The following is a 26,577-nucleotide window of genomic DNA, read 5'->3' as shown; positions in this document are numbered from 1 at the left end:
ACTCTACTGCCTGTACAAGGAGTCCTAATATGCTGAGCATGAGCCACTGTACTGATGGCCTTGTAGGATATGGTGCCTCTGTACGATAGCCTTGCTGGAGGAAAATGCTTAAATTCTTACTGACTCACTGGACCTCATGGCAACATACCACAGGGCAAAGCGGTGCCACAGCCATGGTCAGTCTGCAAGAGAATGAGGTAGGGTGGACCTCTCGATGCATCCTGAACACCCATTTGACCTCCAAGATGGTGTCTGAACCTGAAATTGGTTCAGTCAGCAGCTAGGACTGTGGGACACGCAAGTGACGCAGAAGCCGGGTTTGAGCCTTTAAGCAAGCTCAGGTTTCCAGCCTCTTGGTGGAAGTTCTGGGGCTTTGCCAAATACTATTCATCCCCAGGCTGCACCCTCCTGCAGGTCTAGTGTGTGGGCACCAGTGGACCCAGAGATCTAGGAGGCAGGGAGGCTTCCCAAAAATAAGAGGAGGACAAGAGTTGATCAACATATGGGGACAGAAAAACAGGGTGCAGTTTTCCCTTAAAACCCTCAGCATAGGAGAGACTGTGAATTGATCATCAACACCAGGGAAGAGACCTGAATTGGGATTTAGAGTCTAAGCCGATGGTATACAGAGAAGCCATGCTGTTATTGCACTTTTGCAACAGGTAAGTAGTCTTAATAAGTCTCTGTATAAATTACCTTTTTTCATTTGCATCATGCTGATCCTGCTTGGCCTTGGGACACTTCACAGCAGAATTTGATCTCCATTGGTCTCTTCCCGTATTACAGAAACTAAAGATACTACACTCTAAGTAGCTCCGCTGTTCTACTGACAGCTGACCCCAGCCTCTCTGGTACTTTAGTCTGTGCAACTCACTGAAGAGCTGAGCCTCTCTGGGTCTCCTCCATTACACTGATGGCAGCTCCTGGCCTCTATGGGTTCCCCCCCCTGATAGACTGATGGAAGCAACCATCTTCTCTGAGTTTCCCCCCACGTAGGTTGATGGCAGCAGCCATCTTCTCTGGGTAGCCCCCCTGGTAGGCTGATGGCAGCACTTGTCTTCTCTGGATCTCTTCCTTGGTAGGCTGATATCGGTTTCTAAATAATCGATCAGCCCCACACCTCTCTCTAGTACACCAGAAGGGATCCGAACAGATTGGAAACGCAAGCAAATTATAAACCGCTTTGTCCAATTTTGGTAACGTGGGCAGAATGGCAGGCTTCTCTCTGAAAGGCCGTGGATCGTTCGTTAGTTGCAATACAGCAAAAATCAATTATTGCCCAATGATAAAAGGGACTGTCCAGTCAAGGTTGAATAGAAATATCTACTTTTATGATTATCACAACAGACAGTTGTAGCACACTACAAAATACAACCCACCCTGTAAAAGATTGCAGAAGACAGGCCGTTTCAATGAAGGAAAAGGGATGCACTCTGGATACTGACAGGAATAGTTCAAGCATACTTGGTTTTAAGACAAAGGGAACAATGGATTGTAAAACGTCACTAGGGGCCTTTCGGAGAAGGACCACAGGGACAGAACCACAATGTACTTTGTGGTGTAGGAGTTTTTGGTGCTTGATAAGGTCGAGTCGGTTTCAGGGCACTTTGCTGTTCTGCGACAGAGTTCAAGACAGGAGACAGGTGTGGGTATCAGGTGGCAGGCAGTTCGGCGAGCGAAGATGGACGAACGGCTGCAGGCTGGCCTACACGGTGGCTCAGGGTTAGGAATCGTTGTCTCAGTGCTGGTCAGCGGTTGTGATGCACGGTTCGAGGTGTGTCGGACGACTTTAGCGACTGCGGCTTAACAAATGTCAGTTGTCTGTGGTGCAGTCAGTTGCAGCTCGAGGGGCTCGACTGGCTCGAAAATGTCCTTTTAAGGCGGACGTCGGTAGATGCTTGTCGATACACTCCTTCTAGCCTCTTCACTGGGCTTCTGTTGCCACTTAAGGCGGATGGCCCAAAGCTGAGGAGAGTTTTGCAGGCAGCTGCCTTGTCCTTGGTTTGGTTCAGAAACTCTCTGGCGCTTCTCACTTGGGAGGCTTGCTGCAGAGCCTAGCAGGGCACGCTGTGTGCTGGCTGGGTACCAGTTCTGGAACGGATCGAGGGTCCTCTGGATCCGGTATCTCCCTCTGTTCCCTGGGAGATGTGTAAAGGAGGGATCTTGCTTCCCTCTTGGAGGTCCTGGCCTTCCTTCACTGGCAGAAGATGTAAAGTGGACTGTACCTTCAGCCAGGGTCCAATGATGAGTTCTTCTTTCTGTTTCGGGTATGCAGGCTTATATTTGCAAGCTTGTGGATAATTGGTTGGTTGCAACACAGCGAACATACAATGATAAAAGGGAATGTCCAGTCATGGTTGTATAAAAATATCTACTTTATTAGTATCACAACACAGTAATAGCTCACTACACAATACAACCCACCTTGTAAAGGAATGCAGAGGACAGACAGTTTCAAAGAAGGAAAATGGATGCACTCTGGATACTGATAGGAGGGTAGTTGGTAAAGTAATTAATCGCAATAGTTCAGGGATACTTGGTTTCAATACAAAGGGAGCAATGGGTCATACAATGACACTAGGGGCCTTCAGAGAAGGACCAGGAGGACAGAACAACAGCTTGTTGAAGTTATTGGTGCTCGACAGGGTCGAGTCGGTTTCAGGACGTTTTGTAGCTCCTGCAAGAGAGTTCAAGATGGGAGACAGCTGCATGTATCAGGCAGCAGTCAGTTTGGTGAGTGAGGCTGGATGGATGGCTGCAGGCTGGCCTACATGGTGACTCAGTGTCAGGAATTGTTGTCTCAGTGCTGGTTGGCGGGTCTGAAGCACTGGTCGAGGCATCTCGAACAACACTACCGACTGCAGCATGACAACAGTCAGCTGAGCAGTCTGTTGTAGTTCGACGGTCTCGACTGGCTCGAAATTGTGCTTTAAGGCGGACACTGGTGGATGCTTGTCTATGCACTCCTCCTAGCTTCACTGGGCTTGTCATTCTTTAAGGCAGACAGCCCAAATCTGAGGAGAGTGTTGAAGGCAACAGCCTTGTCCTTGGTTTGGTTCCGAAACTCTCTGGCACTTCTCACCTACAAAGCTTGCTTGGAGAGCCTAGCAGGGAACGCTGTGTGCTGGCTGGTTATCGGTTCCAGAGCTGCTGGAGGGTCCTCTGGATTCAGTATCTCCCTCTGTTCCCTGGGAGATGTTTAGAGGAAGGATCTTGCTTCCCTCTTTGGAAATCCCGGTCTTCCTTCACTGGCGGAAGCTGTAAGGCACACTGTAGCTTCGGCCAGGATCCAAATAAGTTCTTCTTGTTACTCCTTGCAAAGTCTTCAGATGATCTTCCAAAAGAGGGGCTCAGCCCTCTTCTAAAGCCAAATGGACAACAAGGATTGGTGTAGGCTAAGCCTACCTTAATGAACCAATCCTGGATCCCCACCAACCATCTCCTGTATGTGTGAGGTCATAACCAGAGTACTTTGCAACAGAAAAGTTAAACGGGTGAAAACATGTACTATTAAGTCCCACCCATCTTCCTGTCTGTTGTAGATCAAAGGCTCTCTCTATTTAATGGAGCAATGGAGCTCTCTGTGGTTCATGATTAAAGCGGCAAGTCTCCTTTGAAGCTGTGGCGAGACCAGACTTTCTGGCGCCGTCAATCAACATACTCGTACTGTAAGGAAGGCATGGTATCAACAGTAAGACAGACACACGTGACCACAGTTCAAGGGTGTTTATTGAAATTCAATTGGGTTTCCCTATCTAATCCTAAATCAAAAGATGGGAGCAAGCTATGAGCATCAAATATTAATAACGCAGTCCTAGTGGTGTCTTGTCAAAATAAAAGGGCCTATACTACTAAACCTATTGCGAATCCATACCTCTAAATACAAATGGGAAACAATGTTATGCAAAAGAAAAGTGTTCAAGAAATGATATGTCAGGATATTGAAGCTGTTGGCTTCCCTTCCCCACGTTTTCAGCACGAGACAAGGCGGCACACTCGAGCTTAGCACAGTCGCTGGCTTCTCTAGCACGAGGGTGCAGTTCAAGACTCCACCATCATGGCCTTCTGTGCCAAAGTCTCTTTGCCATTCAAAGTCTCTTCTTTCAGAGGGTCTGATGCAACAAACAAATAAGTTCCTTTCCTTTCAGTATTCTTCTACGCACACTTTTCTCAGGTTATTTACTGTTCACCTTGGATCCCCCTCCACCGGTCTCAGATCCACTTTAACACAAAGTTCGGTTTTCACATAAATTTAAGTTTCATAGGATTTCCATGTATCCAATTTCTCAGATCCATTCTAACACAAAATCTTCAATCAGTCTCTCTCTGCTGGGCTTGGACCAATTTATCTATTGGAACACAAACCTGCTTTAACACAAAGCTTTCAATTGATCTCCCTCTGCTGGGATCGGATAAACTTTGTCTACTTTGCCATCAACTTTCTTTACTGTATCAACATCGAAGACTTTCAATTGTGCACAGGATTTTGCTCGACCCGTTGCAGGACCACTTCGATTCGCAATACATTGCCTCTCTTTCACTTTTGTCAACTCTCAGCTGGACACCTTACAATGCCCTTCAATTGAGCATGTACGCAGTGCCAGACCACTCTGTCAAAGGTATCATATATCTTGGTTTCAAAGTTCAATCACTCATTGCAGTTCAACTTTACTTGCGTTGGTTATCACACGCGTTTCATACAATGTTCTTTCCAGCTCTCGCCATACAATGTTGCCCCTTGCAACCTTGGTTTCAACACAGACCAGTCTTGTATCAATCTCCCCAATTCACCAGCTGTGTTGATTTCACTGATGCTGCTTTGTTGTTGGAGTCAAGGACAGTACCACGGCAGCTGGCAATTCTCCCTACCTTGATTATAAATGTGGAAGGGTCCCGGGTACCTCTGACATACAATGCAGGATTCCTCAGCCTGGTTTCCTGATCTTATGCTTTCTATTCTCAAGGCTTCATTAAAGTAACAGTTCCTTGTTGAAAAGGTCAAAGGAACTTCCCTCCTTGTGATCCCCTTCGGTTTCGCCGTCTTTCTCCTCATATTAAACTTCCATCTTGGAACTGCTGTTTCCTCGTGTGCTTTGTCTCGCTCCGAGTGTGCTCTCATGCTTCGCCTTTTATCCGTGTGGGGAAGTGTAATGGAAGTCAGGTGTGTGTGATGGTCAGTAATTGCCCGACCATTGTATTGGGACACGTCATGCATACGGCTTGTGTGTTAGTCTGTTTTCTCTCATAGCGGGCTGTCCCAGAGAAAGTGTTTGTGTTGTGAAAGGGGGGCGGGGGAGGGGTTTGAGTTCCTCGTAGGAACGGTGGGAGGTGAAACAGAAGTTAGAAAATGTTTTCAGGATAGGATAGAAAGACTGGCATAGAAAAGAGGAAGCAGGGAAAATGGTGGGGCAGGGTACCTGGCCTCTTTTTTTTCTCTTTGCTGTTGCCAAATACAGACCCCGGCTCCTCTGCCTTTTAACTTTTACAATAGCCCATAGTCTTTCTACACATTTCAATGTTGCCCTGACTGTGGAACCATGCCTCAATAGGTTTGCTCCTTGATGCTGACTGCAAGTCCTCACCCATCGGTCCTGTTGCACCGGGTACATAATCTAGCATCCCCTCTTCCCTCCATTGTTTCACTGACTGCAGAGCCTCTGTAGGCCTGACCCACTCTTTCATGGCTGCAGAATCCATCCTCCCAGAATTTCTGCATAGTTATACTGTCTTCAGTGCCAGACATCGCTGCTCTTTTCTATATTGAGCACAGAATCACTCAGGTTTTTGGACTGTCGCTTTTACTCTGTCCGCACAGCCTGATTGACCCATATTGCTCTCTAATGTTACATTAGATGCAGAGCCTGGACTTTCTGCTCTCTCTTTCCTGACGCAGAGTGATGCATATGGAGGAGATTGAAGATTGGCCAAGCGCACAGCGCAGGAAGCCTTCATTCTATTAAAGACACAGAGGCGAAAATGATGCTTATTCTCCTTTTCTTATTGCTTTCAACAGCTTTTTAATTTTTTTTTTTTTTAACAGTTTGAACGTGCCTTACAGGCATAAAAAACTAAATCCATAACAAAAAATGAAAAATGCTATGAAAGGGTGTCTCAACTACAGCTCCCATGAGACCTAGCAGCATAGTAGTCCTGAGGTTCAGTCCTGATGCCCAATGAGAGCTCCCCTGCTGGTACAAATCCTTGCTGCTCTAGGTCCCTTCCTCTTATTTTTCCGAGCTGCTTCAACATGTACAACAGTCTAAGTAAACAGTCTTAGATAACTTGTTCTGTCCTCGCTATACTGCACTGATTTGCATCTCTCCTTTTCAATTGGATCCCCTCTCCATATTCTCCCTGCTGACCTCATGGGTCCCAGAATGGTTAGGGTCTGTGCAGGCAACAATCAATCCTCCCCCATCTCTCAGACATGCAGTGTTCCCCAGGGCTCCTGCCTGTCGCCTTTGCTTTTTAATCTATACATCCGTCCCCTTTTAGACCTCCTAAGCAAATTAGGAGAGCAATACACAAACTACGCTGACGATACTCAGGTAGTCATACAGCTGAGTGGCTCTTATAGCAATGACGTTGAAACCTTCAATAAAATATACAAAGCCATACATGACTGGATGGCCTGCAACTCCCTTGCTCTCAATGACAAAAAAAACAAACTCCTTATTGTGTGATCCAAAAATATTTGGACCAAACTTGGTTCCAACTACGCCTGCTTCCCTATTGCAGATAATATTATCACCGTCCAAAAGAAAGTCAAGACCCTAGGAGTTGTTCTGGACGAAGAACTTTCCATGAAGTCCCACGTTTCCAGCATTAAGTCCAGCTGCGGTCTCATAAACAAGCGAATAGGATACATTTGCCCATATATCTCGGAAGAGAACTGTGCCCTCTTGTCCACAGCACTGATTAATTCTAGATTAGACTATTCTAATAGTCTCCTAGCTGGTACTACAGCCTCCAACATTCAATCACTACAAGTGGCTCAGAATAATGCTGTACGCAATATCTTCAACCAATCTTGTCGTACACACATCTCCACATTTAGGAGGAAACTTCACTGGCTTCCGGTCAAACATCGTATAACACACAAGGTGCTGACTACGACCCACAAATGCCTTAGTCTCAGCAGTCCGACATACTTGTCAGCCCGCATTAGTACCAAGCCTAATGAGAGAAATCTTCGCTCATCCACTGCAGTCGTCCTCAAACAACCCAAATTTAGGACAGCTAAATTTGGAGGCACCACTCTCGATGCTCAGGGCCCCCTTCTTTGGAATGCACTACCAGCCCGGATATGGCAGATCCAGAGCTATACTGTATTGAAACGCGCCATAAAAACTCACTTTTTCAACCTGGAATAACTCATTGACTATGCCCTCTTCTTCTGCCTTATGTGCCTGTTTGTCCTTGTCTTGTATTTGTGGGCGCCCTGAGGCCCACGGGCATGTTGGCGTGTTACAAAAATTAAAATAAATAATCAATCTCGAGAGATCTTTTTATCTTCCTCTACGTAGAAAGAGATTGATATTGTTAGGGAGGGGTATTCGCTCATATTGATCTTAATACATAATACACTATACATTTCATCATTTAGTGAAATTCCCAGTGGGAGGGATAATGCTCACCTCCGTGTCTGTTATAGAATCAAGACTGCCTGCGCTGTGCGCTTTGGCAATCTTCATTCTATGACAAGACCGGAGGCGAGCATTATGCTTGTTCAAAGCTTTGCACTACTGCTAAGACAAAGTTGGAGAATGGCTTGAAATAAAAGGTTCTGAAAACCGAGTCGCTGGACCAGTCTGCTGCCTTCATGATCTCTTGGAGCGGAACTCCAGCTACAAAAGCTCTGGAAGCCATAGCCCCTTTGGTCGAGTGAGCTCCAAACACTGAGGTGTCTATTCCTGCTAGCTAACTTCTTTTACCCATCTCGCTATAGTGGCAGGCGCTACTGCTTTATATGGCTTCCTGTGCGCTATCAATAGCTGAGTCACATTCTGTGGCCTTATCGCTGCTGTTGCTGCCTCATAGCATTTTATGCACTGTGCTACATAGGGCTTGCCGTTATCTGGAAAATATGGGTATGTACTAATCTTAGAGTTGGTTTTAGTACGATGTGCGATGTTAAACGCTATGCCCTCTGGATAAAATATTTTTCTGTCTATTTCCAGGGCTTTGGCATCTGAAACCCTTCTACATGACACTGGGCAGAGTAGTGTGGCTAATTTTTCAGATAGTTGTCTCCCTGATAGCAGGTCGTTTCTTGGCCACTGCTCTAAAAAGTGGAGGATCTTGTTAACGTCCCAACGGGATGAGTATCTCGGTAGAGGGGGCTTGCTTACTTTAACCCCCTTGAGAAGTCTAGCTACTGCTGGGTGCTCTCCTACCGGGACCCCGTCTACTAAATCGTGCCCGGCTGAAATAGCTGACCTGTACACTGCCACCGTCCTAAAAGCTCTTCCTCTAGTAGGTAGGGACGCTAGAAAATATATAACTTGAACTATAGGAGCTGAAACAGGAGGAATACCCCACCACCTGCCCCATAGTTCCTAGGCTTGCCAAGCAGAATTATAGCTCCGAACTGTGGAAGGGGCCCATGAAACTTTGATAAACTCTGTAGCTTCCTCTGAAAGTCCTGGCAAACACCATCTGCGCCTGAAATTCTGCAGGCTAGAAGGGTCAGCGTCCGGTCCTGTATCAGAGGATGCGGGGCTACCGCTGGATCGGATAGGAGATCCGATCTGTGAGAAATCTTCTGGGGGAAATCCATGGAAAGTTCTATCAGAACTGGAAACTAAGCTTGCGATTTCCATTCCAGTGTCACCATGACCAGATCTGCCTTGTCCCTGCATACCTTTGCTAGTACCCTCGCCAGCATCGCAAAGGGTGGAAAGGCATAGTGGGTGTGGTCTCCCCAGTGCTGTAGGAATACATCCGTCCCTGCCGCCTCTGGATCCAGTTCCCAGCTGAAATATTTTGGCAGGTGTGCGTTTAGCCTTGAGCAAAATAGGTCCGTATGTAACAGTCCCGACTTCTGCTGTTATTTGTCAAAGACTGAGCTGTGTAGTCTACAGTCGCTGGAGTCTGTTACGAAACGGGAGTTCAAGTCTGCTACTGTATTCATTGCTCCCGGAAGATACTCTGCTTTGATGGAGAGCTTCTTTTCTAGGCAAATGTGTCAGAAATCCTTTGCTAACTCCACTAGCATCTTGGACTTCGTGACCCCCATCTTGTTGATATAGCTCACTGCCGATATATTGTCCATCCGTAGTAGGATGCAACATTGCGCCCTGTCCTTGGTAAATGCTTTGATGGCGAAGGATCCCGCGAGAAGCTCCAAGCAATTGATATGGAGAGCTAGCTCTTCCTGAGACCATTTCCCCTCTGTCTGATTGTGGCCGCATGTGGCTCCCCAGCCTGACCTGCTGGTGTCCGATTCTATAATAAGCTCTGGTACGTCGCCTGATATGGCTCGGCCGTTCCAAGATTCCATATTGTGGAGCCACCAGAGAAGCTCCATCTTGCTGTCTTTGTCCAGGGGTACTTGGTGATGATATTTCCATCCCTTCTGTAAGTATTTTATCTTGAGCCTCTGAAGAGCTCGATAATGTAATGGGCCGGGGTACATCGCCCGGATAGAGGCTGCGAGTAGTCCAACTATCCTGGGTAGATTCCAAAGCGATATATCCCGTCTCCCGAGCTCTGTTCTCAGATCCTTCTTTATTGACCTTAACTTCCGCGCCAGGAGCTCTAGCGTGGCATTTCTCGTATCTATCGTAAAGCCTAGAAAGTCCAACCTCTTGCACGGTGTCAGTGCTAACTTCTCTGTGCTGACCAGAAATCCTAGCCCTGACTTCAAGGATGTCGCCCATTGCACTTGCTTCTGCAGCCTTTCCTTATTTTCTGCCATAAGTAGGATGTCGTCCAGATAGACGATCACTCGAATTCCCTGATCTCGTAAAGCTGTCACGAGTGGCCTTGTAAGCTTGGTAAAGGCCCATGGCGCTGAGGCAGCCTGAATGGCAGGCTCTTGAATTGCCACGTCTCGTTTCTCCATGTGAATCTCAAGAATTTCCGGTATTGAGGTGCTATGGGCACCGTCAAATATGCGTCTTTCAAATCTAGACGCGCTAGCCAATCGTTGCAGATGGATTCCCTCCATCTTGAAATGTCTGTAAACTAACCAGCTGTTTAGTTCCTTTAAATTGATGACTGGTCGCACCTTGCCTTTGCATTGGACCAGAAACATGTTGCTCAGGAACCCTGGTGTGTGTGGTTGTGCTCTCCGTATGGTGTGTTTGTGCACAAGCACTTGGATCTCTGTATCTAATAACCTGGTCTCGGCTTGCGAGCTGCGCATGCGCGGCAGGGGGTTTAACTGCACTGGGGTCTCCAAGAATTCTATATGGAATCCCTGAGCAGTTTGCAGAACCCATGCATCTGATGATAGCTTGCGCCAATTGTGCATAAAAAGCAAGGTTCTCCCTCCCACTGGGGGGTATCTCACTATGCGCTCTCTCACCTGTGGCATTGTTCTGATGTCTGAAGTATCCTCTGCCTCTGCGGCCCCTGAATCCTCTACCTCTGTTTGGAAAGAAGGCGTCTTGCTGACGAGATTCCCAGTATTGGGCTCTCAGGCCCTGGGGCCGTCTGAGTTGTATCGGCCAGTCGAGCGGCCTCTATATCGACTGGCCCCTGCAAAAACTTTTCCATGGAAAACCTTTCTTATTGATGCTTTTGCCTTCTCTAGGGCGGTATAGGTGCCCACAAATGTGTTCATTTCCTTCACGAATGTGTCTTCAAAGAGCAACCCTTGTGCTCCCTCCCTCGCTTCATAGGTGGTAAGGTCTCAGAGTTTGTCTATTTTTAACAGCATTGACCTGCGTCTCTCAGCTGAAATTGCGCTATTCGCATTCCCTAACATGCACATGGCCTGCGGAGCCCTGCCTGCCAAAATGAACTGATCTACTGGCTCTCCCGTGTCTTTGGATCTCTCCACCAGGTCCATGATTTTCACGATGGGCCCTGTCGGGTCCCGAATCTTGTCCTGGCAAGATTTCCAGGCACAATCCATACCTTTCCTGCCGTCTTTCCATGCCTTTGTGACGAAAGTCCGCATTTTTGGGTGGAGTTCGGGTGTCTCGGATACTGTTCCGGTAAGGTCAGGCCTAGGGCATTCTGCCCTGAGGCGGAACCTGGTTTCCTTCTCCAGAGGTTTCCGTATTTTCTGCGACATGTACAGTGCCACTCTTGGTGATGGGGTCCACTCTGTGGACCCAGGGTGCCTAATAGTATCCGGCTCAAACATATCAGATATGTCATCTTTGTCTGGGGTACTGTCGACCACAGGCGATTTTACGCTCTCTTTACCTAGACTTCTGTCGTCATCCTCCTACTCCTCTTCCTGATCAAACTCCTCTGAGGATGAAAGAGCTCCCCCTATGTTTTGCGCCCCTGGGGTAGGGGGTACAAGGCTGGGCACTGCTGATTTTTAATAGAAAGGCGCTCTTAAGCCTGTTAAATGCATCAGCTGCCTCCTGGGGCTACCCTTTCTTCCCCTCACCTGGATCATCATGTAAGCCAGCTCTGGTGCTCAATAAATCCTCCAGGGTCTGTAATCTGTCCTGCAGAAGTTGCTTTCCATGAGCCACTGCTCTTACCAGGGAGTCTCCCAATACTTGGTTAAAACTGTGGGAGAGGTCGATTTCCCGCTCCTCTAGTACCTGCTCCTGGTCACTTTATTCGCTACAGGCCTCCTCTCCTCTGTCACAGGCCATTATCTGAATGTATGTGGAGGGTGGGGCCGCTGCTGCAGGCACACACAGCCTGTAAAGTTCAACCTGGCTGAAAACTCAGCAGCTGCAAAGCCGTGCGTTTCAGATTTGCTTTTTTATTAAAATTATTATTATTCAAATCGCCTCTGTATTTTCCTGGAAACGCTGTGTAAATGCTTTATTTGCACTCGCGTGCCGTCCGGAGCTCCATACGGACTGTCTCCCGTTCGGATTTTGAACGTTGGAAAACAAAGAGCTGATTCGCGCATGCACGAATAGTTAGCTAATGAGTCACCGGCTCCTGAAAGGCGAGCATGCCGTGTAGTGGGCAAAACTTGACTGGGATACGAAACGCTAACGAAACAACGACCATAGCTCAATGCGAGAGAGATCGCTTGCGGCTTGGTCTTTGAAGAAGTAAGCTTAATATTTGTTTTGTTAACGGCTTCAATTCAACACTACAGCTAAGTCAACGCCTAGTCTGGGATGCTGATGGAAACCCTTATTTATATATTTTTATGACAAGTTATAATCTGGATGATGAACCCTTGTATAACGCCCCTCTCTTAGAATCCCCCTGACCCCACTGAGCCAAGAAGTAGGTTTGTTTTGCAAATTAAAAAGGTTTATTTGAAAAATTAAACAATAGATATATATCACACTTTTATAAATAAATTGATAATTGATAGCACACTTGTGAATATGAGCAGTAATCAGCAATAGGTAATCCTACAGTAGCACAGTTCTTGGTTACTTATGAATAAGAACAGAGGACTAAGGTAGCAGAGAATGCTTTATATGGGTCAAGGAAATGCAAGGTGGGACAGAATGCAACACAGAAATAATTTGATATGATTTCAACAAGAGATAATGTGATCACTTTTTTTTTGACAATTCACTCCCCCCCCCCTTTATGCAATATAAGGAAATGGAAGGAGAGCACACAGTCTTCAAGAATACCAACAAAAATGCAATACAAAGTTCCAATTCCCCCCCAGCAAGCTGAGAGCACCAGGGATGATTTTTAAACACCGGCCCAAAATACTTTAATGTGGTGGCAATTAAGTGAAAAATATGCTAAAAATGCTTTTAATTCCCTCTAGAGGTTCAGGGTGAGTGAGAGATACTTTAAATCAGTTGAGGCCAGCACTATCAATGATTCAGGGATGGTTATCAGGTTGAAAACGGAATTCCGTAATGGAAGCAAAAGACAAATATTTTTACACGTGGCTGAAATGAAGCAAAATGTCAAATCGTGGCAATTTAGTCGCGTGCGTCGAGCGCAATTACGGAGGAACTATAAGGAGTAGCAAGTCGGAGCTTGTTGGACAGCTTAGAATGTCAGCTTTAACACAGAAGTTAAATCTCGCTTCTATCACTAACGGTTCAAGAGATACAGACGATTTTGTGAAGGTAGATTCTCAAAATAAAAGTCAATCTCAGAATGACAGTTTTGCAGCTTTGAAATGACAGAATGAACACACGATTCCTATGATGCAGTTCTCAATAGGTTAAAATAGTTTGAATTAGATTATTTTAAACTAAGAGATTGGTTCTGCACAGTTCTGGCGAGATAGTCACGCTATACATTTAAACGGAATGGCCTTGTCACGGATCTGGTCAATAGGTTTAGCTGCGGTTCTCTCTGCTCGGCAGGTCAATCAGGCACCGGTTCTGCTCACAGGGGTCTGGGTCTGGTCTGCGGTTCTGGATACAGCGGTCTGGCCTGGCACTCGGCACTGCACTGATCTCTGGTTCTGCTGGTCTGGATCAAATGGATTCTGGATATAGCACTGCTTTCTGGGTACTGGTTCTGAAGTTAGTCTGGATTCTGGAGTTCTCCGTCAGCGTGCTGCGCAGGAATTCAGTTGAAGGTTGGAAAATGAATGTCCCTCTCTGGCTTCCAGTGGCTCTTTTTATGTCTTTAAAAAATGGGTGTGTGTTGGCATAGCTAAGCCTGCCCCTCGCAACTTATCATTGGCCAAGTTTTCCTCTCTCCCTTGATTGGGGGAAGGAAATGGAGTGTCATCGTTATGAGGTAGTTTATGGGTCAGAGGATCCACCCCATGTCAATTTGCACACAAATCTATTCTTGATCCAAATACATATTTATCTACGTACAATTTTTCTAATATTATATGTCCAGTTAACATATTTTCTGTAGCACCAAACCATCCGATCCCTGTCTTTGTAAGATGTTGTGTCCACTTATGACAGAATTCTGCCCTTTTCATCAAGAACACAACCTCTAAACTTTTCCAGAATTTACACAAACATGCACAAGGAATATGGGCATCAGATGATAAAGTGGCAGATTTTTAACATACAGACATTTGGAGTAATACCTTATTTTCCACTACTACCCCCAAGAACATACCACAGATTCCTAACACCTCTTAAAATGTGCACAGAAAAATCACAAGAATAATGATATTAATTATATCATTTTGACAAGTCCGTACTATGAATTATCCATCTTTTTAAAATTATGCTGGCCCAGAGGGGTGTGGTTTCCCAAAACACATGGTGGAATTTCTGGTTTGTCCACTCCCTCCAACTCAAGTTGCTCAAAGAGGCACTGCCCCTCCCAGTTTCTCTCAAGAGGAAGCCATTTACGACCCCCCCCTAATTTAACATTTGCCTGAGCCAAGGAAGGCTCATTGTTCAGTTTCCTGCAGTCCCCAGCTGCTCCTCCCCTAATCCAATCAGAGAGGTGTCATCTCCCTTTGGTGAGGGCAGGAGAATGCAGGCCAGGCCTTGGAACATTTGTTGAGCAAGTTTCAACTCCCGTCGGGGGTAGTTGTCGGGGAGAATTCAATCTCTTTAAGCCACGCTTCAGCTAAATGTCACTTTTGTTCCCAGTTTTTCTTCATCCAAATCAAACTTACAATTTTTACACATGCAGCTAGAACGCTGATTCTAAGTTCAGAACTATGACCTTTAAACAGTTGCAACCTATGTGACACTCAAAGTAGGTCACTCATTTATTTTAAACATTTCGATTTTAGTGGCTTTAAGTCCAATTTAACTTAGGCTGCTGACATCCACAGCTCAGCCAGTTTCATTATGAACATTATTTTAGGTTCTTTCTCTTTCCAGATTTTGTATGCACACAAGAATACATTCTGCCAAATATCTGCTGGTGTTCAGTGAGATTTTTGAATATCTTGGAATGTTTAAAATAGGCATTTTTAGCTTGCATTTCAGAGAAACAAAGATGATTTCAAAGTGCTTTCTAAGCTAACAGGCACTGCTGTTTTTCCTTTGGCACCACGTTTCACTCATGGCGCTTCTGGCCCATCACGCTTGCACTGGTGGGTGGCAGGTCAGGCGACCATTTTGGTGCGCACAAAACTGCGCGGTTTTCCTGGATTCTGGCGCAAATGTGGGCTTTTTTGGCCATCTTGGATTTTCTGAGCCCACAGCCCCAAATGTTGCAGCATAATAGTCCAAAACGGGGTCAGGACACCCAACAGTTTAGAAACTCAATGAAATACCAACACGCGCTTTCTCCTTTTTTTTTTTGATTTTGATTTTTCTTTTTTATACTAATTGCGCTGCGAGTTCTTTACGTAACATTTTTGCTGCTTTAATAATAACATAACGGGCTCTAGGCACATTTTCTAAGATAATAAACATGTAGCATATCAATAATGACAAAAGCCACCAAATGGTACTTAGCTTGTTGGATAACAGCAAAAAAGAAGAGGAAGGGACCTAGAGCAGCAGGATTTATACCAGCAGGGGAGCTATCATTGGGCAACAGGACTGACTGAGGCTCAGGACTACTATGCTGATAGGTCTCATGGGAGCTGTAGTTGTGACACCCTTTCATAGCATATTTCTTTTTTTGTTATGATTTTTTTTTATGCCTGTTTGGCACTTTCAAACTTTAAAAAAAAAAGACAGAAAAGGGAGCCTTCAAGTCAGTTAATATCAATGTTCAGTAACGTTCCTTCCAGGAAAAGTGCGAAATAAGGAAAAATAAGTGGCCCATCATATCTACCGCCTCAGTCTGCTCAAGGCATCGGATTTCAGGAGAGCTGTGAGCAGAGAGAGAGCCCATCCATGCCCTTGAACCCCACACACATTGTATTCTATGCTCCCCGAAGGCGTGTTTGATCTTAAATAAAATCCACAAGTCAGAGAGCAGTAAATGGTGATGTGTCTAGGAGAGTAAAGATTTAAGGCTTGGGTCCGTAAACTCCTCGGAAGGCCATTGAAAGAGAGGAGGGGAAATCTCATGATGAATTTAAGCATGTGGGTGACATGAAAGTGTCTTGTGTCCATCATGGCAGCTTCTCCCGCTGCTGAAAGCACAGAGCAGGCAGCCAGCAGGGGGAAGGAACTGTTGCAGGGCAATAGAGGAATTTAAAGGAGCCGGAGCAGAATACATAGGCGGACTCCCGCCATACTGAGTCCTTTGCCAAACAGACTTCTCAATTTCTAGAGTTCTAGGATGGGCGCTTTCAGGTCTCACTTCGTGGTTCATATGTGTTTATAAGCCATAATTCTGTACGCTTTTTTTTTTTTTTTTTTAATGGAATGTTTCACATGTAAAATACATACAATGTTGTTATTTATATAGCACTCTATATATCATTGGTATGATTGATATAATTATGTACAGCAGACTAAAATTTCCACAAAGTTAAGTTAAGGCCAGGGAACCCCACGCCAGTCCTATGCCCCAGAGCACATAGGCACTTACATTGCCAGGCAGTTCAGTGGTCACCCCAGACCAAATACGCAGTTGGCTGTAAACGTTTGCCGACCATCTCTCAGAAGCTGCTTGAGCCAGGTAGGTTTCAGCAGTGAGTAGAATAAGATTGTTGGACTACTTTATGTATATCATTTAGAGCAACAGCGGATAGGCTGCTCTCACGCTCCTTGTGTGCACAAATATGCTGCAGTGTCATAGCCCTTGTGTGCAGGTTCCGGTGGTGGCTGCGGTAGACTTGTCTCAATCTCTACCATCATCCGCTGGGACGGCAAGGGCATCTTAACATGTCTGTCTCCTTGCTGTAGATCGGTCCCAGGGGTGGCTCTCGTGGATGTGCCATGGACTTGTCTCCTCTTTGGTCTTCCTGCTGCTGATTCTCACCTTCCCCATCACTGGGTGGTTTGCTCTGAAGGTAAGGGCAATGCTTTTTATACACACCCTAATTTTCTTTCTCTCCTCTCCCTCCCAACTCTCCCACATTCTTCCTGCTCCATTACCTAAAAAAATGGGCTAAGCCGTATCATATTTGTAAAGCGCTAAACTGCCACAAGTGTGGCCTCAAAGCACTGAGCATCATTCAGTAGTGCATTGCTGCCCCATACTGGGTTTCCAAGAGAGGTCAACAATACTCTTCATATTGAAACACTTGTGGATAAGCGCGTTATAAATGCCATATCATATCATATCATATATGTTGTAATTGCTTTTTGAATATTCTCAGAATCCTTTATTCGACTTTGGAGTCATCAGGTACAAAACAACACCAAATGTCAACATCATAAATAAAGAATTCATAAGGAAACATCTACACACAGCATCCTACAAAATTGACATCCAATATAAAAAGCCGAAGTTTTATAATAAGAAAAGAGTTGATCTCATAAGCTAAAAAACCTCAAATCTAAATGGTAAGACCATTCCATCTTTGGTAATACTAAAGTGCTCCTTCTTAGCCATGACCGATGGATGTATTTTGACACAGTATAAACCACATCCATATTAGATGAGTATTTGCAAAGTTGCATGGCTTTAGACAAAGTGCACATTTTGTGGAATAAAAACGAAGGTTTAAGATAAGCAGTTCTGAAATGATGTAACCAAACACATAAAAACATGAAGTGCTTAACATACTCCCTCTCAGCACCTCACATTGGACAGCTTGACCCTGGCATATTTTTCTAATGACTTGTATGTGCCCATGCCTTGAAGGAATCCATTCTAAATTCACTGTGAAGTGCCTGTGCGTAAGTTGGATTGATGTTGTCAAGATATCTCATACCCAAATGTATTTTTTGAGTTTAGGTAATTAATACCATGAAGTAAGCCAGTACATGAACTTTCCATTTTAGTCCTTCTACATTGTGCATAGGCCTCTTTGACCCTGAATTTTGTATCCTTGGTAATAGAATCTGGTGCCGCCCAAAAGCAAGACAAATTCAGTGCTATAAGACATCTCTTTTTACATGGGCAAGCCACGGAATATTACACCCCCCAGTCCAACTTCATTATATAAGCCAAAGCTTCACAATATTTAACTAAGGTTGATTTCCCCCCCTATCCTTATCCTGTAGAATAATGGTCTAATTGCAGCTAACTCATCAATTGGGCTCAAATCGCATTCCATACATACAGGAATGCTCGGGGCACTTTGGGGTAACATTAAGACTCCCCTTCAATTGTGGTTAGAGATTGAATCCTAGGGTGGCCCCAGATGTCGGCCCATACAAAGCCGCCGCTCTTGCTTGTAGTTTATAGACTTTGAGGACAGGTCTGATTGCACCTCCACCATGATTAAAATACAATCTTTTCACAAATCCAGTATTTGTGTCAAGGTCGATGTGGGCTTTAAGAAGTTGATAGGCCCACCCGGTGTTGCTTGAAAAACAAATGTCTAGGTAATCTTACCATACCACCTGCTCTAATTTGCAATCTCCTACAGTTAATTGGAAAGCTTTGATTTTAGAATTCTTTGGGCTAAAAACTATTGGTTTTGTTTTGCTGGCATTACATTCCTGCTCCAGCTCCTCACACTTCTTAGTAAAGCAAAGGAGGGACACTCTCAAGCCTACAGGGGTAGGGGACAAAAGAACTGTGTTGTCTGCAAAAAACAGCGCTGGGATTCTGTCCTTCCATAAGCGCGGAGAATCTAGACTAACATTAGTCAGTTCATCAATGACAGAATTAATATAAATGCAAAACAATAAGGGGGCCAAAACGATTCCTTGGTGGACACCTCTATCGACGGTGAATGGCACAGTTTCACCTTCTGCTAAATTCCATCTCACAACAGCAGAATTATTGGTGTTCAGAAGTGATATCGGGGATAGTAATAATTCCGGGATGTTCTTAGACAATAACGTGTCCGAAAGTGATCTCTGCGGTACACTGTCGAATGCTTAGGTTGACAAAGACTAAGTTCGGATACGTGCTTTGGATGATCAAGTGAAGCCCGAACCAATGGCTCAGTAATCCTTCTGTCGCCCCACTCAAGGAGATGCCTTCGGAGGACTTTAATGAGTATTTTCCCTGAGACGTCCAATAAAGAAATAAGGTGGTAGTTGGATGGATTTTCCCTACCAACCTTTTTATAAATCGGTACAATCGCAGTGGTCCATCAGGACTCTGGGATTTTGTCTGTGGCCAACATAGCATTGAAAACTCTCATCAAGACCGGGGCCCATATGGTTTGTTCATCAAGGCCGGAGGCAATATTTCTATTTCATCCATCAGAACTTGTGGGAATTACATAGACTTCAATCCACTGTCATGCAGACTTTTAGATAGATTTTCAAAGTGCACACTACACATGTCCAGTATAATACTGGCCTGAAGAGAAATATCAGCCCCAAGTTCTCTGTCTGAAATGAGCCTCCAAAAACCCTGCAGAGTTTCCCGTCTTGACAGCCTCTAACATAGTAACCCACTTGGTGCCCAGACAAATCCTTTTTTAGTCTTCACTAAATTCCTATAAGTCGTTGTCAACATTTGGAGATGAGTCCTATTCACTGGAGATTCCAAATGTAAGTATGAAAATGGGGCCTGTTTTGCTTCCTTGTCCTTGTCATACCAGGGTTCCACCTTCTTTGCACATTTTTTAAATGAGGGCTTAGAGCTAGTGACAAATGGCTGTATCAAAGTTAATATTTTATCATATTCTTCAATCGCATCTATATCTATGCATTACCCAAAGCATAGCCTCTCAATATGCCCAAGAATGAGTCCATAAATACTGGGAATCTATTTGATCGACTGACAAGCATGCCCAAGCACAATCAGTAGCATTAGGGCAGCTTTGTTGAGAAGGTGTATTTTCATCCTTTCATGGCGGTCAATTACTTGAAAATCTTCAACTTGGTGCCAGTCCCAATCGAAGAGTAGGACATAATCTATCCTAGACCTGCCATTGGGTCCCTGTTAAGTATCCTTGGCCGGCTGATCAGAAAAGAGGCAACTGTTGCAGGGCGGTAGCCCAAGGTTGTACAGGATTCCGATGGCATCCACCAGAGCACTACTGTGGGTCCTCACTGCATCATTTGCTTCAAGTATTAGAATATCCCAGGCCTCATCTGGGTCCTCCCATAGGCCTTACAATTCTTTTAGGGGCTCAAACTGAAGGCTGAAGTCTCCCATTACAATTAACCCATATCTTCTGTTATTAAGGCTTTCCCAGTTGGAGAGACATTCTTGCAAAATGGCAACAGAACCAAATGTTTTTTTGGCATTGAGTCTATTGAATACATTGAATATGAGCAAAGGACTGCTATTGGGAATTTTGATAACCAACTGTTACAAGTCCAACGAGCCTGTATTAACATGCTCAATATCCCAATGAAGACTCGCATACACCCACGTCAGGAGACCCCCACATGGACGCCTGTTAACCCCCTTCTGGGCATTTATAATGAAAACAAGTAGCCCTGTATGGCAATATCTTCCACAGCCCACATTTCGCTTATTGGCCCCAGCAATATTCCAAGATAAAAATGTGTAAAATGGCCTGACAGTGCAATAAGTAATTATCAAGTTCGGTAGCAGTCAATCAGTCTCTTCCAGCCCCTCCCTCTCAGATTGGAATTCATTTCCTGTCAACTTGCTGGGACGAAATTGTACCTTCAGAAATTGCTGCCCCCCTCTTCCTCCTAATTAGGTACTCGAGGATGGGGAGCTATCGGGTGGAGTGCTAGCCCTCAAAATGATTTTGGATCCGTGTGGCAGGTAAACTTAAAGTTCTGTTGCCAACAACCCCTCCACAAGCCATGCATCCCTTTGACATATTTGTATAAAATCATCTGGACCACTAGGCATACACTGTCATCTGCACCCAACAATGTCCTCCCGAATTAAAAAAGAGGCATCCCTTCTTGTAGCAAATCCAGTGAATGACTTTGTTAATGAATGCATCATGGTCTTCCTAACTCTCCTGCTCCAAGCTTGGAGCATTATACATGACGACAAACTGGGCGTTTGGGTCCCTCCCACTGGGCCCTTTGAGGGGACGTAATCTGTCTGGGCTCCTATCCTGAACGGAATAGTTACACCCATTGACTTGGGCTCTACTTGTCATCACAGAATGGGGCAAAGTGTGATCTATTCTGCCTAGTCAGGGCTTTCAGTTCTGCATGCCTGGTAATAACATCATTGATGCTTTTAGACCAACTCGTGTGGTCCCCAGCAGTGCCGTCGCTAGGGGGCGTTGCTGGAGGGGGGCATGCACCCCCTCTGAAATCATGTGCCATCCCCCTTGTGCCTCTCCTACCTAATTGTCTGTGATTTTCTAATTAAGGGTTACTTTTATTTGTTCCGGACAGGCAAGCAGTGATCAAGGGCTTGCTAAAATGTTAATGAGATGTCTTAGCAGACCTATACAGGTTGCAGGCATGTTCCCCGCATTCTCTTTGTTACTTTTAAGTAGCCCACTTGGCACGTCTTGTTGCAGGCATAAGCAGACAAGCGTGTGGGAATGGTCAATTTCTCTATCAGCCGTAGCTCACTGGGATGGGCTGTTTAGCATGTGAAAGCCCCATAATCTTCATCAATGCAAACGTACATACCAGACTCACAGTGCATACTAGTCTGTGCCATGTCTGCTTGGTTGACATGAGAACAATGTTTTCACCCTTTATGAGACATTGCACATTTTAGTTACGTCCTGCACAACAAGATGCATGCCAGTGTGAAATGACTGAACTGCATTCTGGGACTCGTAGTCTTTTAGTTCGAATAGGAAACCAGGGTATATTCCCAGAATCAGTTTAAAGAGGCTGGAAGGCCGTCTGGGAATGGAATGGTGTGTGGGTGCGTGATGTTTGGAGGTCCCCTTTTCTGCAGCTGAGAAGGCCTGCCTGCCTTTGTCTGGATTAGTGTAATGCTTCCAAATGCAAAAAAGCCCTGTGAAATGGGAAAATCCGTTTTTTGAGGGCACAGTTAAATTTATTACAGTTTTGTGCACATAGCCGATCACGCATTCAATATAGTTTACCATTTTGACATGTGGGCGGAGACTTGTGTAAATGGGCGGAGTCTTGTATGGCTATGGGCGGGGCATCATTCTCATGTTTTTTGATTTTCAAATGTAGGCAGGTATGGCGACTCCACTGCTCCCCAGTGATCCTTGCCCCTGCGTTTGAACCTCCCTGTTGTAGATTACTACAATTAAAGTTGATCCTACCCGTAGATGTGTTATCTAGGACCCTCCCGACTAATGGCGATGGATGGTTAATCAACCTTTCCTTAACAATAGGTGGTCCTACAGCGCCAAGTTGTTTACTGCATAATTCTTCCAACCTGGCCCCCAAATAATTGACAGAGGCCATTAGCTGGAGGTGGAGAAAGACCCTGCAGGAGGTTTATATGTGGACCATATAATGTGTTTTCGATCATTTGGCTTACTTCTGTTTATTTTACTGGGGATTTGTTTATTACCACCCATGGGGGCAGCTTTTTCGCCATCATTTTGAAACTTGTTTTTAGAGTTTTCGTCCTTAGAATCCTTAATCCCCCTACTATTGGCCTCTCCCTTCTCTACCACACTTCTTCCCTGTTCTACTGGATCTAGATCAGAGTTTGGTATGTCCTGAGGCAAGAATCTATTATTTGTTGGAATCAAGGTGGATATCGCCCTACTGTTTTCAGTAATCTCTAAAAGGTGGCTGCTCCGGAGTAATAAGTTGCACCAGATCATAGGTGCATCCCTGTGTATTTGAATCCAAATGCTCAATAACACACAGTAGGGATGCACTATCAGAATTTGCTTCTCCAACTGGAAACAGTTTCCGCTCCCCACTTGTTCTGTTCTTTTGCAATCTCAAAGGTGACCAGGGATTCTTTTTGCAAACCCCCAATCTTACCCCTTAGGGGACCAGTTAAGGGTTGGTTAGTGATTGGGTCTGATTTCAATACTGCTAACTCTAAAAGGTTAATGTTATTGTCTGTGAGAACGGGGTTTGACTTAAGGGGCCTTCTAGCGAGGGAAATACTGTTGCTTTCTAAATCCCACAAAAGATCCTTTATTTCAGTGATTAGTACCACTTTAACTTTGTTAATATGCTGGAACATCTTATATCATTTTTTAGCCTTTCCCTGGGGGTGCTTCTGAGACGCCCCTTCTTTTAGACATTGTTTACAAAATAAGTTATACTTAAGTTAGTATTACCATTCAGGCCTTAGTGGAGTCTGCATTTCTCCCAAAATACAATACAAATTGCAGAACTCAATGTAGAGTAAACAAGTTATGTACCCCTAAATAAAACCATACACAGATAACATAAAATAGGCATCCAATTCAACCAATTGCAATCACAATTAATGATCAAATTAACGGACGGGCAGCTAGCGTTCAGGAACTTGTAATGTCGCGCACAGAGTCAGGGCACCCAATAATGGGGGACAAAACCAATCTGTATCACAATTCGCACCCCTGCCCTGTGGCACCTGTACCCACGCCCGTGAAAGCTGCAGAGCCACTGGAGCAAGCAACGTCCATCCGATTTAGGAGGCACCCAGAGTCTGACTCTTCCCCCTCGCTACCTGTGCCCGAGCTCAGGGTAGCCAATGGACTTTTACCAGTAAAATTGGCCCACCGTCACTCCTGAAATGCCCCTGGTGACTGTAGTACGTATCAGGTGCCTTTCTGTGCCTATGTTTTATATAAACGACAAAATCCACCAGGTAAATGTAACTTCAGTCAAGTTGGAGTATACCTAATGGTCGTAAGTGGCATGGGTATAAAGACGTTCAATGACTCTGGGGGCACTGGTGACGCAGTTCAGCTCTTAACAAATCAGATACTCTGCCTTGGCTGATAGCTGTTGCTGATTTTCTATGTTCAGCTTGGTTCTGCAGGCTTAAGTATGTATTAACTCTGTAAAGAATGTATTCAATGTATATGAGTTGCCTTGGTTTTATTCTTGTAACAAGTTTTTAGACCGTGTTAAAAATTGTGATTACTACAAATGTTTTAGCGTTTTATGCTGAATGTGTTTTTTTTTTGTTTTGCTGGTTGTGCTACTTTTATGGCAGTGGTTGCCGAATAAAGTTACTTCCTTACTAAGGCAGTACAGTGGATTGTTTTTTATTGATTGTTCCATCAATAGTGGGCAAATATTCCAGGGTTCTTTGTCTCCAAACTAGTGGCGCTAATTCAAAGCTTCTCCTGGTCCTTGAGGCATCTACCGCCTCCCTAGCCTAGGCTTCCCTTGCACACTGGTGTGAGCCGTGCAGTGTCCGGACTACTGCCCAGGATGACCGACTGCCTAAACTAGGTCCGGAGGCTAGTGATGGCCTCCAGACCTGTCTAATGACCTAGTCAGGGATGGCACTCCTGTAGCGGTACGCAGTTCATCTCCTTCCACACCTCAAATGTGTTCTCTTTTCTCTCCCTCTGCTTCTCTCGTCACCCCTCTTACTCGCTCTCCCTCTAGGGGCTGAGATATAGAGCCCACCATTCTCGCTCTCTTAGCACTCGGATATAGAGCCTGCCCCTCACTCTGCCCTGGTGCTGGATATAGAGCCGCCACTCTCTGTCCTTCTCCTCCGTCGCTCTCTCCCATCTCCTACTACACCTATTCCCGCACATCTGTTGTTCTCTCCTACCCTCCTACTACACCTACTCTCGCCCCTCCCAACGTTCCACCATACTTCTACCTACTCTCTCGATCCCAATCCCACCCCCTCAACTCTTACTCTCCCACACTTTTTCAATCTCTCTCTCCTACTCACAACCTTCATCACCGTCTCTCCTTCCAAAACTATCCCCCCAGTCCCTCTCTCATTTAAAACTCAACAATTGGTACCACTCTCTGCAAACATACCAATTGCTCCTCTCCATATCCTCCTCCAATGGCACTGCACTCCCCCGAGTCCTCTTGGTCCCCATGACCCTCCTCTGACCTCACTTAAATACCTTTAAACACACATGGACTCTGGCTGGTTTGTATAGCTCATTTTCTAAACCCGCCCCATGTCTCCCATCGCACAATATGGTCAGCTGACACTTTAGGCCAATCTCTGTCCTTTCTAACGCAGGAAGTCTTCAAAAGGAGCTTAACCCCTGCCCCTCTTTCCAGACGACTCTATTTCAGGCCACATGGCCCTGCTGCTCCTGGCCATATGTGTTCTAGCTTTCCCTCTGTTTCCTGGAGTCTTCACGTTTTCATCTCTCCCTTGTGTATTGTCCCGGTTGCGCAATCTCGCACTGCTGCTGTTAGTAAGTTCATACCGCGCTCTCTCTCTCTCTCTCTCTCTCTCTCTCTCTCTCTCTCTCTCTCTCTTTCTCTCTCTCTCTCTCTCTCTCTATCTCTCTTTCTCTCTCACTCTCTCTCTCTCATTCTCTCTCTCATTCTCTCTCTCGTCTGTGGTGCTGGGCTGGACTGAGCTACTGGAGGCTGCTGCTTCTGTACTCGGGACCCTTGTTGTGAAATTCATGGAGCCCAGGATGCTTGTGGGGTTCCTGTCCTTTAATAAGTTTTGAGGCTTTAAAATAAACGTGGTCTGGGACTGATTTTGTCTGTTGCACCCATTATTCTGGGAGATGTACTTTTTCTTTAGTTGACCTTTCTTTCTTTTGCGGGGCACTAGGGCTGCTGGTCGTTGTAGTACGTGGTTCTAGGACTAGATTCTCGAGCTGCTTTGATCTCGATGTCTTTTTGGAATTGGATGTTCTGAAATGACAGAGAGAGACCTGGCCAGGAGAAAGGTTCCTAGCTACAGAGACTTGGACCTAGCATGTTTTCTGGCACTCTGGGGCGCTAGACCTTCACGCCCCACTCCTGCACCCCCTGACGGGGTCATATTCTTTTGACCCTGTCACAGGGCCCATTTCAAAATGGTATTTAGGGATCCCTTGCCTACAGCTTGGAAACTAGTTTGAGGCGCTTGTGGGATGCATAGAAAATTATGTCGAGATAAGGAATGGAGGCAGGGGTGAGTAGCTAGAGATTGTCGCTGGACAGGTTTATTGGCCTCTGCACAGAATAACGAAAGGCAGCCAGATGAAATACTAAATGTCCCATGAAAATCTATTAAGCTCTTCATCAGCAAGGTGCTAATGAAGGCAAAACCAGAGTAAAAAAACAGCAAGGTGATGAGAGCGCTTCTAGATGCTGCAAGGCCTGAGGAAGGCACCAACAAAAGCGGCCTGAAACTTACGCGCTCAAAGTGCAGGTTCAATGTGCTGAATTAAAGAAGTAGTTTTCCTTTCTAATTAAGCAATATGACCCGAGTGGCTGGGGCATTACCGACTCGGGTAATGCCTCCGCCGCTTGGGTCATATTGCTATTAGTACCCCGGCCCGCAACATATGCGTGACCGGTGCACTAAAAGCTATTTTTTTCTGTCCCGAAACGCCCAAAAAAAAAAAAAAAAAAAAAAAAAAGGGAAATTACCAAGAAAATGGCTGCCGGGAAAGGGAAAAAGGAGTACATTTTCCCTTTCCATGGCGGCCATCGGGAGCGGACGCGCTGGGAACAGAAGTGTTCCCAGCGCGTCCGCTCCCGGAAAAGAAAATTAAAGAAGGTAAGTAGGGTTGGTGGGAGGGCGGAAGGGAGGACGTGGAAGAAAAAAAAACATGCCTGC

The 26,577-nt window shown here is 45.4% G+C and overlaps 1 protein-coding gene across 2 annotated transcripts in view; it reads left to right on the top strand.

The window, feature by feature from the left end:
- The window catches only part of STOML1 (stomatin like 1), a 92,341-nt gene that overhangs the window by 11,510 nt on the left and 54,254 nt on the right, over positions 1-26,577 (top strand). The window contains exon 3 of one of the 2 annotated variants that reach the window (XM_069624595.1): positions 16,812-16,918. The exons of the other annotated variant lie outside the window; for it this stretch is intronic. Within the exon in view, the coding sequence (XP_069480696.1) occupies positions 16,812-16,918 (107 nt within the window). The remainder of the gene's footprint in view (positions 1-16,811; positions 16,919-26,577) is intronic. 2 annotated transcript variants of the gene reach the window in all.

This window comes from Ambystoma mexicanum, chromosome 11 (genome assembly GCF_040938575.1).
Source record: "Ambystoma mexicanum isolate Mex_15411 chromosome 11, UKY_AmexF1_1, whole genome shotgun sequence".
NCBI lineage: Eukaryota > Metazoa > Chordata > Amphibia > Caudata > Ambystomatidae > Ambystoma > Ambystoma mexicanum.
Note: the sequence above shows the minus strand (reverse complement) of the source record. Positions and strands in the feature narration are given on the sequence as shown.